General features: G+C 44.0%; 3 protein-coding genes and 1 pseudogene across 6 annotated transcripts; 1 reads left to right on the forward strand and 3 right to left on the reverse strand.

Annotated features, from left to right (window-relative positions):
- Window positions 1-657: 657 nt before the first annotated feature.
- LOC111964833 (germ cell-specific gene 1-like protein) lies at window positions 658-2,945 on the reverse strand. Of its 2 annotated transcripts, XM_023988647.2 has the most exons (4): window positions 2,896-2,945; window positions 2,085-2,237; window positions 1,761-1,872; window positions 658-1,657 (listed from the first exon to the last, which is right to left on the reverse strand). In XM_023988647.2, the coding sequence occupies exons 2-4, from the start codon at window positions 2,182-2,184 to the stop codon at window positions 1,279-1,281; spliced, it is 591 nt and encodes a 196-aa protein (XP_023844415.1). In that variant the 5' UTR covers window positions 2,185-2,237; window positions 2,896-2,945; the 3' UTR covers window positions 658-1,278. The 2 variants fall into 2 exon arrangements, with proteins under 2 accessions (XP_023844415.1, XP_070299963.1); XM_070443862.1 differs by lacking the exon at window positions 2,896-2,945 and having other exon boundaries at window positions 2,085-2,322.
- On the reverse strand, window positions 2,918-5,754 carry LOC139027812 (germ cell-specific gene 1-like protein; annotated as a pseudogene).
- A 2,673-nt stretch (window positions 5,755-8,427) lies between these two features.
- On the reverse strand, window positions 8,428-11,775 carry atg12 (ATG12 autophagy related 12 homolog (S. cerevisiae)). The gene is made up of 4 exons (XM_023988652.2): window positions 11,621-11,775; window positions 10,589-10,725; window positions 9,407-9,469; window positions 8,428-8,640 (listed from the first exon to the last, which is right to left on the reverse strand). The coding sequence occupies exons 1-4, from the start codon at window positions 11,721-11,723 to the stop codon at window positions 8,581-8,583; spliced, it is 363 nt and encodes a 120-aa protein (XP_023844420.1). The 5' UTR covers window positions 11,724-11,775; the 3' UTR covers window positions 8,428-8,580.
- On the forward strand, window positions 11,550-13,975 carry isoc2 (isochorismatase domain containing 2). Of its 3 annotated transcripts, none has more exons than XM_023988650.2 (7): window positions 11,550-11,592; window positions 12,119-12,216; window positions 12,637-12,761; window positions 12,879-13,091; window positions 13,271-13,341; window positions 13,481-13,598; window positions 13,814-13,975. In XM_023988650.2, coding segments are annotated over exons 2-7 (594 nt in total). In that variant the 5' UTR covers window positions 11,550-11,592; window positions 12,119-12,215; the 3' UTR covers window positions 13,880-13,975. The 3 variants fall into 3 exon arrangements, with proteins under 3 accessions (XP_023844418.1, XP_023844416.1, XP_023844417.1); XM_023988648.2 differs by lacking the exon at window positions 11,550-11,592 and adding an exon at window positions 11,835-11,940; XM_023988649.2 differs by lacking the exon at window positions 11,550-11,592 and having other exon boundaries at window positions 11,947-12,216.
- The last annotated feature ends 501 nt before the right edge of the window (window positions 13,976-14,476 follow it).

Below are 14,476 nucleotides of genomic sequence, written 5' to 3' on the forward strand. Positions count from 1 at the left end.
TAAATATAGAGATATCTGCAGTAGAGGTACAACGGACAGAGATATACAGAGAGATCTACAGTAGAGATACCACAGACATATAGAGAAATACAGAGAGATCTACAGCATAGCTACCCATAGAGAGATAGAGAAATACAGAGAGATCTACAGTGGAGGTACTACAGAGAGATAGAAAAATACAGAGATATATAATACATTAGAGCTTACCACAGACAGAAGAGAAATCTCTCTCTTAGAGAGATAGAGAAATACAGAGAGATCTACAGTAGAGATACCACAGAGAGATAGAGAAATACAGAGATATCTACAGTACAGATACCACAGACAGATAGAGAGATCTACAGTAGAGATACCACAGAGAGATAGAGAGATCTACAGTAGAGATACCACAGACAGATAGAGAGATCTACAGTAGAGATACCACAGACAGATAGAGAGATCTACAGTAGAGATACCACAGACAGATAGCGAGATCTACAGTAGAGATACCACAGACAGATAGAGAGATCTACAGTAGAGCTACCACAGACAGATAGAGAGATCTACAGTAGAGATACCACAGACAGATAGAGAAATGCAGATATGGTCGATGTCTCCTATAGGAGAGGTGGAGGAAGGAGGGCTGAGATGCATGAATAACATCAGTTCCACTTCAGATTGACACAGAGATTATTGTTTATTTTACAGATTCAGTATGCGACACATTCAGACGAAGTGAAAAGCAGGTTTTACAAAGTTCAGAAAGTATTGGATTCTTATGGTAAAACTATTTCTAACATGGATACATTTACATGTATACTGTATAGCAATACTGTATAACAATCCCTTACCATTAGGCACTATTGTATTAATGAATGACAATGTGAGGAGCGTTAGCCCGAACCATGTATGTCAAGGTGATCTCTGTTCAATGTCAAAGAGGGGATACTGTAGCTCTTACAGCCAACACAGTTCCTGTGTCCCATGTCCATCAAGTTATGTCTCACTCTTTCTCTGTCTCAGTCTTTCTCTGTCTCACTCTTTCTCTGTCTCACTCTTTCCCTGTCTCAGTTTTTCGACGTCTCACTCTTTCTCTGTCTCACTCTTTCTCTGCCTCACTCTTTCTCTGTCTCACTCTTTCCCTGTCTCAGTTTTTCTCCGTCTCACTCTTTCTCTGTCTCAGTCTTTCTCTGTCTCAGTCTTTCCAACTTGAGAGCTCAAGGTGCATATACTGTACCTGTAAAGTGACTACATTACCCATAGTCCTCCTCTGTTCTCTTTAGCCCCACCCATCACTTATTAACAGGGCGAATCAGCTCTTTCCCTCTCCATGGCCTCCTCCATCTCATCCATCTCTCTCTCACAGTCCTCACAGCCCTCTGGCCCACACCCTCCTAGCAACACTAGAGTTGGTACATCCCCGTTCCCCACCCCCATCACGGTCCCRTCAGGCGCCCACGCCACGTCAATCATCCCGTYTGGGCACTGCAATAGGCCGCTGACAGAGTAGAGCCCGCTCCCGGGGACCACCTCATYGTAGGGAGGGSCGTGGCTGGCGGTGCGRGCCTCCTCCAATCGGAGCCTCTGTTTGTGGCGCAGCTCGATGATGGTCTTGGTGTAAGAGTTGAGGGTGAAGACTGCAGCTCCCATACAACAGCTGAAGGAGATCCACGCCAGGCTGAGGAGAGGCCACAGAGAGAGGGGGAGGGGTCATTAGAGAGAGAGGGCTATGAAAGAAGGGTCCCTACTATTCACTACTAAGAGTGTGAATGAATCCCCACGCGAATGACCAGCCGTAGTCCCAGGTCTGAGGCCTCCAGTCTTTAGGGCCAACGATGACAGTCATCTGGAACACTGTGGTGTACATCATGTGGGCCACCATCCCCATCAGACCTGGAGGGGGAGAGAGAAAAACATTGATTTACTGTTTCATTCATTCATTAACTTAACATCTTGTCTAGAGGATGGGAGGCAGACAGAGATAAAGAGGAGAAGTCTGGAGGTGTAAAGAAGGATATGAACAAGAGAAGTGCTTCAGAGGAAGATACAGTAAAGACAGGGGAGGGAGGGAGGTTAGGGAGAAAGTGAAGGAGTAGAGGCATTACCTGACAGTACAGTGCAGATGGCAGCATAGGCGTTGATTTTGAGAGCGTGTATCTCCTTATGGGAACACAACAACTCCAGCCACATCAACAGAAAGCCCATTCCCAATAGACCGATGTAAGTGAACTCAGATATCACCGATAGCCATAACACACCTGGAGACACACACACACACAGACACACACACACACACACGTCTGTTTTACTATCCTTGTGGGGACCAAGCAATTGATTCCCATTCAAAATCCTATTTTCCCTAAACCCTAACCCTTAACCTCAACCTCCTAACCCTAATTGTAACCCTAAACCTAACCCCTGAGCCTAAAATAGCCTTTTTCCTTGTCCCCACATGTCCGAACTTCCCCACATCTGGTCCCCACAAGGATAATAAAACCAAACACACACACACTGTATCAATGGGAGGCCCATCCTCAAAATAACATCGATGCCAAACACTAGACACCACAGCCAAAGAGGAAGCGAGCAGAGATGAGAGATGACGATGAGAGAAGACAGAGACGGAGAAGAGGAGAGGAGGAGAAGAGAGGAGTCGAGAGACAGAGAGAGAGGAAGAGAGATGCAGAGGAGCAGCCAGAGAGAAGAGAGAGAGAGAGAGAGAGAGACAGAGAGAGGAAAGAGAGAGAGGGCAGAGAGACAGAGAGAGAGAAGAGAGACGAGACGAGCAGAGAAGGAGGAGGAGAGAGAGCGGAAGAGAGAGAAGAAGAGAGAGAGAGAGAGAGAAGGAGAACGAACAGAGACGAGAGAGAAGAGGAGAGAGAGATAGATAGAGAGAGAGAGAGAGAGAGAACACACCTTGTGTTTCACCAGAGTCAGCTCAATAAAAGCCTGCGACACTTCTCACCTGGAAAGATTTAGAACAATATTAGCGGTTTTCAACTTTTTGTGAGAGAGAAAAGTAAAGTGTGCTTGTAGCCTTTCTCACCATCAACTGTTTCTCCACAGCTCTCCAGAAGCCAGTGTGGAAGTATCTGAAGGTTGTACTTGTCCCTCTCCTTCTCCCAGATGTAGTGGACAGCATTGTCCAGCTGTCTCTCTGGGCGGATCTTAGCCAGTTATCTCTCCTCTGGGGGACCAGGGTTCTGTGTATGGGTTCTGAGTTGGGCTCTCGGGAGAGTAGAAATATTATCTTGTATCTTCCATCTGATGACAGTGGAACTGTATCTTTCTGTTCACCTCTCTTAACTTCCTGTTGCAATATTTGTTTCCACACAACACATACCTGAACATTCTAGTAAAACCCTAAATTCTTAAAACAGGATAAAACCCTTATCCTTATCCTCACAGCTCCGCTGGGTTACTGGTCAGTGATCCTCCTGCTGGTTAGCGTGTGTGTCAGGTGACCTCCTGCTGTGGTTAGCTGTGTGTATCAGGTAACCTCCTGCTGTGGTTAGCTGTATGGTCAGGTGAGCCTCCTGCTGTGTTTAGGTGTGTGTCAGGTGAGCCTCCCTGCGGTAGTGTGTGTATCAGGTAAGACCTCCTGCCTGTGTTAGCGTGTGTGTCAGGTGAGCCTCCTGCTGTGGTTTAGTGTGTGTGTCAGGTGAGCCTCCTGCTGTGGTTAGCGTGTGCTATCAGGTGAGCCTCCTGCTGTGGTAGAGTGTGTGTCAGGTGAAGCCTCCTGCTGTGGTTAGCGTGTGTATCAGGTGAGCCTCCTGCTGTGGTTAGTGTGTGTATCAGGTGAGCCTCCTGCTGCTGGTTATGCTGTTGTCAGGTGAGCCTCCTGCTGTGGTTACGTCGTGGGTCTGTGTCAGGTGAACCTCCTGCTGTGGTTAGCGTATGTATCAGGTAGCCTCCTGCTGTGGTTAGCGTCTGTGTCAGGTGAGCCTCCTGCTGTGGTTAGCGTGTGTATCAGTGAGCCTCCTGCTGTGGTTAGCGTGTGTCAGGTGAGCCTCCTGCTGTGGTTAGCGTGTGTATCAAGTGAGCCTCCTGCTGTGGTTAGCGTGATGTGTCAGGTGAGCCTCCTGCTGTGTTAGCGTGTGTATCAGTAGCCTCCTGCTGTGGTTAGCGTGTGTGTCAGGTGAGCCTCCTGCTGTGGTTAGCGGTGTGTCAGGTGAGCCTCCTGCTGTGGTAGCGTGTGTATCAGGTAGCCTCCTGCGTGGAGCGTGTGTGTTCAGGTGAGCCTCCTGCTGTGTTAGCGTGTGTGTCAGGTGAGCCTCCTGCTGTGGTAGCGTGTGTATCAGGTGAGCCTCCTGCTGTGGTTAGCGTGTGTATCAGCGTGAGCCTCCTGCGCGTGGTTAGCGGTTATGTCAGTGAGCCTCCTGCTGTGGTTAGCGTGTGATCAGGTGAGCCTCCTGCTGTGGTTAGCGTGTGTGTCAGGTGAGCCTCCTGCTGTGGTTAGCGTGTGATCAGTACCTCCTCTTTGTAGCGTTGTGTCAGGTGAGCCTCCTGCTTATTGACTGTGTCAGGTGAGCCTCCTGCTGTGGTTAGCGTGTGTATCAGGTGAGCCTCCTGCTGTGGTTTAGCGTTGTATCAGGTGAGCCTCCTGCTGTGGTTAGCGTGTGTATCAGGTGAGCCTCCTGCTGTGGTTAGCTGTGTATCAGGTGAGCCTCCTGCTGTGGTTAGCGGTGTATCAGGTGAGCCTCCTGCTGTGGTAGCGTGTGTATCAGGTGAGCTCCTGCTGTGGTTAGCGGTGCTACAGTACGTACTGAACACTGCAGCTCTCTAACGGATTAATGTATGGAGTTATAAAGTGTTCATCTCAATCTCACTGGATTATGCACAATACAGACCAGGGAGCAGAGAGGACAGGACAAAAACCCCAGGATTCATCTGCATTCCTCACACCCAGCAGATTACAGCTCAGAGAAAAGTTGTTTTCAATGAGGGATGTGGAGGCAGGTTTGAAAGGTTAGATGAAATATGTACAGTATCATAAACCTCTGGGAGAATAGGGAAGAGCCACATAAGTGGCCAGAACGTACTGCTGAGATGATCAACTGACAACTTCTTTGAAAACAGTTGATTTGGAGTAAAAAACTAAATCAGACTGGATCTTTTTGCCATTTGGGAGCACTTGGATGAGGTTGTGATGGGGTTTCAACCCAAGTGGGCATGAAGAGCAAGGCAGACTATCACCCAACACACACACACAAGCATGCACACATCAGAAGACACTTTCTCTCTCACACACACACACAGTCAGAAGACAGTATGTCATAAATGGCTGGCAGATGTCACCATGGTGTTACAGTTGTGTAATTCTTATGTGAAACACTGTCCTTCTATTTGTCTAACACTTAGATGGTACTTGAACCTAATGAATGCAGTTCAGACTCCCTGTCATCCAAAGTTTAGATATAGCTTAGCTGTAGGATCCGTAGGCTGACTAGTGATGACAGGAACAGGAATACATATGATCACAGTGAGGGGTGGGTCAATAAGTTAGGTGACACTGGGTGTGTTGAGAGTGCCACAGGAAATGACATCACAATTACACAGGTGACAGTTACGTGGGCATACCGTGTGTGTAGGTTCACTGTTGTTCTGCCCACAGTTCCTCATCTTGACCGGAGACAGGCAGAGAGGCTTGACCACCTTGTGAGTCCCTTCACACCAGTAGGAGGTGCAGAAGACCAGGATGGACAGGGCCAGAGCCAGAGTGGTCAGGGTCAGGGACAGCAGGGAGCGCGACCGACGAGACATGTTCTCCAACATGGCCACACAGGGAGGAGGGAGAGGGTAAAGAAAGGTCAAGAAGGAGGGATAGGGCGGGAGAAGAGAAGTGTGTAGAGACTCAGGGCAGGGGAAGGAGAAGAAGAGGATGATGAAAGACAGATGGACAAAGGGAGGAAGATGGGATATAAGTATCAACAGCAGTATGTGAGGATGAAGTTGTTGTTGGTGATGTAGAGGATGATGAAGAAGATATGACAGTTCTGGTGATAGATTGAAATCAGTAAAGAGAGTTTCAAAAAGAAAGAACAGAGTAAAAAAACAAGAGAAGATAAAAACAATGTAGAGAACAGATGAGAAAATGGGGACAAAGGGAAAGCAAGAATAGAGAGAGAAGGGGAAAGAGAGAGAGTCCGATAAGATTCTGTCAAGTTAAAAGAGGATGGAAAATAAGAGGTGGACAGAATGGACAAATGAACAAAGGAGAGGGGTCACACCAGGAGAAAAGAAAGGATGGGAGGAGGAAATGTCTGTCCAACCAGGACTGAAGGTTTCTGCTGTTATAGAATCCCTAGGGCTCTTCACTCTAACCATTCAACAGTAATGGGAGTCAATAGATCACTAGCCCCTAGCCGCCTTTCTTCATACATAACCTTAGAGAGCTATCGGATACGCTATGTAGATCTCTGTGCGCCTAACTTTTCACTCTAGTCCTACAGTGAGTTTTGATCATACAGACTTATACAGTACTATCAGATCCAGCCGTAAAACGTATCATCAAATGAGAGATATTATTGGAATACATTTTGCTTCGGTGTACAAGTGTTTTCCGTCATGATCACATCTTAGGGCAGATACAGTATATCTTACTCATAGTAATGCTCAGGGTGACGGGTCGTACAGGTCCAAGAGTTCACAGTGTGTTTGCATATGGTTCTGGAGGTATTAGTAATCCATACCGTTCTGTGACCTGCACCCCGTTATTAACTTTCTACTTCCTGATTAAGAGGTTCTGGCCTGCCTCTACCTCTCACGGCATCCTCCTCACGACTTAAAGTAGAGGAAAAAGATGGAGGGAATAAAATGTACAGATTACTTTTTTTGATGAAATCATTAGTTAAGCCTCTGATCTAAATCATTTTTTCTGGTAATCCACGTTAATCTGCTCTAATCTGTTTGTGTTAGGTGTGTTAGAGTGTGAAACCCACTCTGGCTTTCTCTCCTGGTCTCTCTCTCACACTGTTCGCGATCCCTGCAATGTTAACACAGGACAGATTAACCAGTTAGTATGACTGCCAATCACTGTAATATCACTAGAATCTTCAAGTCAGTCTCAGTGGGAAGTATGGGTGCTGCAGGACCCCCTGAAAAATCTGAATTAAAAAAAAAGTTTAATAAAATACTACTAGCTTTACTAGTTCTGTATTAGCGGACTGATACAGCCGCCTGTAACTTGGGCAAAAACCCGCACCCCCAAACTACTTCCCGTGGCTATGTCCGGTGAAAAACGTTTCAGATTTGCAGCTATTGTTTACATAGGCCATTATATTCAAGTTTAATACCCAACACATTCTGTAGCAGTCAATAAACTGAAATCCATTGGCATAACAAATGTGCAATGAATCAACAAATGTTAAACACAAAATGACCTACTGTACATTAAAAACCCAGTGTCATTTCATTATACCTGCATTTCACTACACCCATAATAACATCTGCTAAAAATGTGTATGCGACCAATAAAATGTGATTTTCCCTATAATCCTCAGTTACCAACAGCAATATTCTCTTTGTCATTTCAGTTGCAATTTTTGTATTTTTTAAAGGAAGGACTGCAAGATATATAAACAACCATACAGAGCACATGAGGAAGTACATCATTCTTTTCTCCATGCCAAACTCTTAACAGCTTATTCAGTTCTAAGAACTACTAATTCTTAGCCTGAAATTTGGCACCAAATCGAAACTGCATCGTTGCCTCACTACAGAAGAAACAGAAGTCTATTTTTCTCGAGACAACATCCACCACTACAATGCAATCTTTCTACTGCCGTCTTTTGCTGACATTTATTTTCCTCCATCACAATCTTTCCTTCCTATCCTCTTCGTATTTTTCCTCAGTCCTCTCCGATATGCTGAGATATTTATGTTGACCAAGCAATAACTTTGCACACATTTTTTGGTATTTTTGTCATCCCTGGTTTAACCCAAGTACTCTGCACTACTCCTCTCTCTAATACCCCTTTGTCAGAATGAGCAGTTGTGACCCTTACCTCTCCAGCCGGATGCTCCTCTCTCTCTTTATCCTCCTTTCCCACTCTCTCTCATGCTCCAGGACGAGTGTGAGTCCCCCACCACACTCCTCCTTTTTCTGTCTTTCTTGGGAATTTGTGTCACAGACCCATCCCGAATCCATGTAATCCCTCTAAGTCCATCTGTTACTGTACTTTCTCCCATATCAGTCTCCCTCCCTCCCTAGTACCCCCTCTACCTTTCTTGACTAACCCAAACTCAACTTTCACCCACTCTTGGCACCATCCCATGTCATGTCATTACAGTGTTTGTGTTTGAATTGTTGCACTCATCTCAATCTGTGTGGGGATATATTTAGTGTAAGTATCCTAGCAGGACAGGTTATGCCCCCYGTGCAAAGCCAAATCCTGACATTTTCCTATKAATGTCTWTAATTGTCTGGAGACAACACAGGGGACAGAGTGGGTTTACTTTATATAGCCACAATTTATTTACATTGGGTTATGTACAGCAAAACAAACAAGAAATTAGCAATGACAACATTGGTTTAGGCAAGGAAGGAGTATAAACAATATTGTGTGTCTATGCGTTTGAACTGAAAAGGGCTAAAAACTGTTAACCCCAGGCTTGAGATTTACAATAATGTAGAACAAGCTTCCCATCGCTGCCAAAACACTGAAAAACAGAGAGGGTAAGAGTTACTCTTTTAGAAGAATAGGAAAGGGAGCACAAAACATCAGCTGAAGTATTTAGCGGGTATTTAATAGGGACGGTCAAGGCCATAGGTCAAGATGGGGTCAAGTGGACACTACCACCCTGACCCTTAGACCAGGAGAACTGCGCCTGATAAACCTTCAGCCTTTACCCCAGTGTTAACAGGTCTGAAGAGAATTAGATAGTAAGTCATATGTGAAGCTGGCTCCATCATACAGGCTTGCAATGAGCATAGTGGAGCTTCTGCCAAACATCTATACAGTTCCTTCTGATCTGTAAACACTGAAGGGGTAGCCTTGGGCTAGAGGATATTTTGTAACCAAATTCTCAGAATCACCTCACATCTTTTCTCACACAGTCATGTTTATGCTATTACAGACACCTGAATGCATACTTCTAAAATTATATTATGAGCTAAACATAAAAATAAAATAAAAACATTTTCCTTGTTACTAGCCTCTCAATRGCTAATACATAGCATCAGCAATCCAGGGTTTATATACATCCTTGGTGAATACTCCAGGCCTGTATTGACATAACACATACAGTAGTGTACAGGCCCCAGGGAACAGCAGTCACTGTGAAGATAAGAACAGCTCCATCTCACAGGGAACTGCTCACTTAGACCTCCCTCCGGTGGTCAACTAACTTACCACAGGACAAATAAATAACAGAAAAACTGCATTTCCCAAGGCCTCCAAAATTATTTCAAATGAAAAGTACTCACTTCAAACAGGACTCCTACTTCCTGATCAGGCGAGGGAGAGAATGACTGGTTGACGTAAATGAACTGTGTGGAGAGATTTTTTTTATTGTTTATTATCCATTTCACTTGCCAATAAAGCCCATTGTGTGTGTGTGTGTGTGTGTGTGTGTGTGAGAGAGAGAGAGAGTGAGAAATGGGTGTTTAGAATCCTTGAACAAGCTGACGCACTATAGTCCCAGATGAAAGGCCACAGTGTGTGCATATCAAGGGGCCAGGATGCTTTCTCCAGTTCATACCTCAGTCACAGACAGAAGGGGTAGTCCAGACATGTCACAGGGGCTATAAAGCTGAAGCATCCGTTAAGAACGGTCAAACAGGGAAATGGTTCCAATCGTTTTTCCACCATTCATTTCTCATAGGGGATTTTAGAAACACTTAAATGAAGGGYTGCGTTTCATGTCGGCTTACCCTGGCATGACGCTTTGATAACCATGTCAATATCTCTCAGACAAGGTTACTTTTATCAATATATTCACCTCTATTTATTCTCAGATTTGAATATGCTAATTAGCATCAAAGTAGGCACCCTGCAAGACTACAAATCCCTGCACGCTCCTGCATGTCATCTCTAGCTGGCACCTTTGCTAACAGGTACATTTTAAGAAATGTTGCCAATTTATTAATTACAATATTTAGCTAACATTAGATGGTAAGAATCTCTGGATTAACTTTTGCCTCAATTCAGTATTTGTAGTTCTTTATAATAGCCACATTAGCAGATAATTAGCATTTCATTGGTTGGGGGTAAATACAGGCAAATATATTGATAAAAGTCACCTTGTCTGAGAGAAGTTAACACGGTTATCAAAACGTCACACCAGAGTAAGCCTACACAAAACAGCCTTTATTTGAAGAGTTTCTAAAATCCCCTATGAGAAATGAATGGTGGAAAAACGATTGGAACCATTTCCCTGTTTGACCGCTAGGTTTTATGGGTATAATAACTCATACTGTGATACTCTATAGGATCGTGCTCGGCTTTATTTGCTCCCACTGCGACACAGATGAACCATCTTAGGTTAGTTCTAAATATATCTTTGCCTCATTTGGTGCATAGACCAGAGGTATCACCTGTCCACTTCCTCTAGCTGAAGGGAAGGAGACAAGAGACAACTATTGAGAAGCACACACACAATAACTCACCAGCTGTTCATTGGCCTCCATCTTGAGGAAYCGAGAGATGAACTGAGAGAGTGATTGCACTGTCCTCCCTTTCTCTACCGACCATTTCTTTGTCTTCATGATGGGGGTGTCTCCTACTGCCTTCAACAACACATCAACTTTGGAGAGAAGTAGGAAGGGAGAATGAGAGGGAGACAGAATACATGTATATTTTGCAAAGGATAACAATAGACTGCTAGATTAAAGTTAATGCTCTGATCTGTGTTATCAAATCAAATTTTATTGGTCACATACACATGATTAGCAGATGTTATTGCGAGTGTAGCGAAATGCTTGTGTGTCTAGTTTCTGACCGTGCAGCAATATCTAACATGTAATCTAACAATTCCACAAGAATGACCTAATAGACACAAATCTAAGTAAAGGAATGGAATAAGAATATATACATATAAATATATGGATGGGCAATGACAGAGCGGCATAGGCAAGATGCAATAGATGGTATAAAATACAGTATATACACATGAGATGAGTGAGGCAAGATATGTAAACATTATTAAAGTGGCATTATTAAAGCGACTAGTGATCGATGTATTAGCTACATAACCTAATTTTGCAACCTAAACTATCATAGGTTTCCAGCTTTGTTATAGTCAGCTGGAAAAAAATAGGTAGATCTTGGACTGTGAAGTCATTATAGCCATGACACAGACCGTAACGTCTGAACATTGATTTTGGCATGTTCAATGTTTGATGCAGTAAGAAATACAAAAAATATCTCAGCCTTAAAAAAAATATATATATAATGTGTTAAAGTATGAGGTAAACATAGTTTGAAATGCAAGCTAAACGTTAACCATTCAGCCAGCGCCCGCCCTACGTAAAATGTATGAACATCCCTGACTATCGATTTGCTGTTTACAAAATTGTTTCAATTATATTGACTGAGACAACGGTCAATCGACCTCTTCCGGGTCACGTTTGCTTGTAAACAGAAAGCACGATATCTTACTGTAAATTTAACTGTGAGTCAAACAGTCGCTCATAATTTACTTTTTTTCTTCTCGTCTGCAGTCCCCGAGTCTTCCGTAGGCTGTTGTGGGGTTGAAGGCTCATCTTTTTGCGTTTCTGTAGGAGACTCTGCGTTGTCAGACATCCTCAGCAGTCCTTATCATGAGTGTGTGCACTAGATTCTGGCGTGCACTCGTTATGGGGAAAACGCTGCATGCTATTTGCCGAAACCAATGTCAATGCTCAATGCATCTCATTTGATTGGTGTATTGGATGTTGGGGCGTTTTAGTGTAATTTGTGAACAGTGGTCGTAGTAGAAAGTTGATCTCGTGGTTTTTTCATCTATTCGTGAATTATTGAGGTGTGCTGTGCATGCAATTGACGCTGTCTTTGTTTAGCCAATATATTTTACAGCTTGATCTAGCAATCAATGTCTAATTTTATGACAGTCTCGGGTCCTTTATTTCACATGCTGAATGTTGGTTGTGTAGTGTATGTGTAACCCCGTTTACTCTGTCATAAATCTAAAATGTTCCTAGCTTTTGCTAATAAGGAGGGGGCGTCAACTGTCTGGCAGCTGTAGAAAGTTGGACCTTCAAGTGCAACCATTCCACACATCAAACCCCCACTATCAACAGTACGTTTGATCCTTTTGCCTTTTCTTTACCAATTTAATGCTTATTTGCTTTCTTTTGATAGGCATTCCTGGACATGCATTCCYYTAAAGTTGACATGCATTRAAAACATTACAGTGAAATATCAAAATCTGCAATATCTATGTGTACAAGGTTGACATCATACGAATCCCCTATGAGCATGCCCACTGTATAAATACAAATACAGCATGACATTTAAATAATTACATGCATTGAATCCTCTTGTTGTCTCGTCTGTATCTTGAGTTGAATAAACACATGTTGAGAGTTGAGAACAGGATTTTGCTGTCACAAATGTTTTCTGTCACAGTCCTCTGAATCTGATCCATTGAGCACCCTTTTGATGTAGTACTTCTTCTAGTCTCTCCTCTCCATTTTCTCACTACATATTGCTCTCTCAGTGGCAGGGATTGGCAGACTGTCAACAAAGGGCTCAGTACTCTTACTGTGTGACATGCAGGAGAAGTTCAGACCCAACATCTTCCAGTTCACCAACATCGTCAGCAACGCAGCCAGACTGCTACAGGTACACACACACAATCACACTCACACTCACACTCATATTAACAGCTCATTACAAGTTAAAGTTGTTGCCACCCACATAGCAGCCAATACAAATTAAATGTGTCTCCCCCCACCCCAGGCAGCCCGTGTTCTGGGCATCCCCCCCATAGTGACAGAGCAGTACCCTAAAGGCCTGGGTCCCACGGTGCCTGAGCTGGGGGCTGGGGACCTGACAGCCCACGCCAAGACCAAGTTCACCATGATGATAGAGCCAGTGGAGAAGGAGCTCAAAGCCCTGGGAGACCCCAAGATAGCCATCCTCTGTGGGATAGAGACACAGGCCTGCATCGCGGTGAGACCACAGGGTCAGATATGACTAGAATTGGTTCCTAAGCTCAGATCTGTGATCAGTTTTTCCCTACCCTACCTGAATCTGGAGCCTTGTTCAGAYTGACCCTTGGGAACAAGTTCATAATTAATTKARTTTACTGTAAATAGGGCTCATCTATCTGTTCTTCTCCCACTAATTAGTGCACGACCTTTGACCTGCTGGAGAAGGGTATGGAGGTCCATATCGTGGCTGATGCTGTCTCGTCCAGAAGGTACTAATGTGTTCCCTACTATTTCTCTTCAATATGACAATACTGTTTTTCTTCAATGACAAAATATGATGCACATTTTCACTGGTTAAACATTTCTGGTGCTGAGATWTTCTTTTCCCTTCTCTATTTCTATCTCCAGTCAGACAGACCGGTTGTTTGCCCTGTCYCGGTTGAGGCAGAGTGGAGCCTTCCTGACCACCACAGAGGCCGTCCTACTACAGCTAGTRCAAGATGCCAAACACCCCAACTTTAGAGAGGTACTGTACCATGTGACCTCCACCTTTCAGAATACAAACACTGCCTATTGTCTTATCTGTTAGTGTTGTGATTACACAATGTCACTCAGCCTGTTACATGGTAATTACATAGGTTATTACACAAGTCGTTACTCTTGTATAAGCCTATGTAATGTAAATAGTGTCCAGCAGTGGATGAATCTGGAATGTTCATGTRAWCATGTTTCCTTCCATAGATCCAGAAGCTATTGGTCCAGCCGTCCCCTGACACAGCCTTGCTAGCCTTCTTCAGCTCTCTGTAGAGAAGACAAGCTCCTTCTTGTTGTCTGTGAATGCATCTGAAACACTGTGTGAACACAAGTACGGAAATAAACCCATGCTGCTGTTTTCCATGCTGACTGCTGAATGTTGATCATCTTTGAAATGGGGGGATGGAGAAGGGAGCGTATATAGGAGCCCTTTGATGACATCATATTACTGTTGTGAGTTTTGCTCTGTGTCYGCTGGTAGGCTTAAATATTTCCTACTCTAAATCACATTATATTTGTCACTTGCTTGGTAAACAACAGGTGTAGACTAACAGTGAAATGTTTTCTTAAGGGCCCTTCCCAACAATGCAGAGAGAAAAAAAAAAGTCAAATAGTAGAACAATAATAACAAAAGGTAATAATACATAATGAGTAATAATAACTTGGCTATATACACAGGGTACCAGTACTGAATCAATGGTGCATCGGTACTGCTTGCCGTACGGTAGCAGAGAGAACAGGATGACTTGGGAGGCTGGAGTCTTTGACCATATTTAGGGCTTTCCTCTGACACTTCCACTCCACCTTCTACAGTCCACAGGGGAGAGATGAGACAGAGGACTAGTTAAAAGTTCATAAATGATCCTATAG

The sequence above is a fragment of the Salvelinus sp. IW2-2015 genome, linkage group LG6.1, assembly GCF_002910315.2.
Source record: "Salvelinus sp. IW2-2015 linkage group LG6.1, ASM291031v2, whole genome shotgun sequence".
NCBI lineage: Eukaryota > Metazoa > Chordata > Actinopteri > Salmoniformes > Salmonidae > Salvelinus > Salvelinus sp. IW2-2015.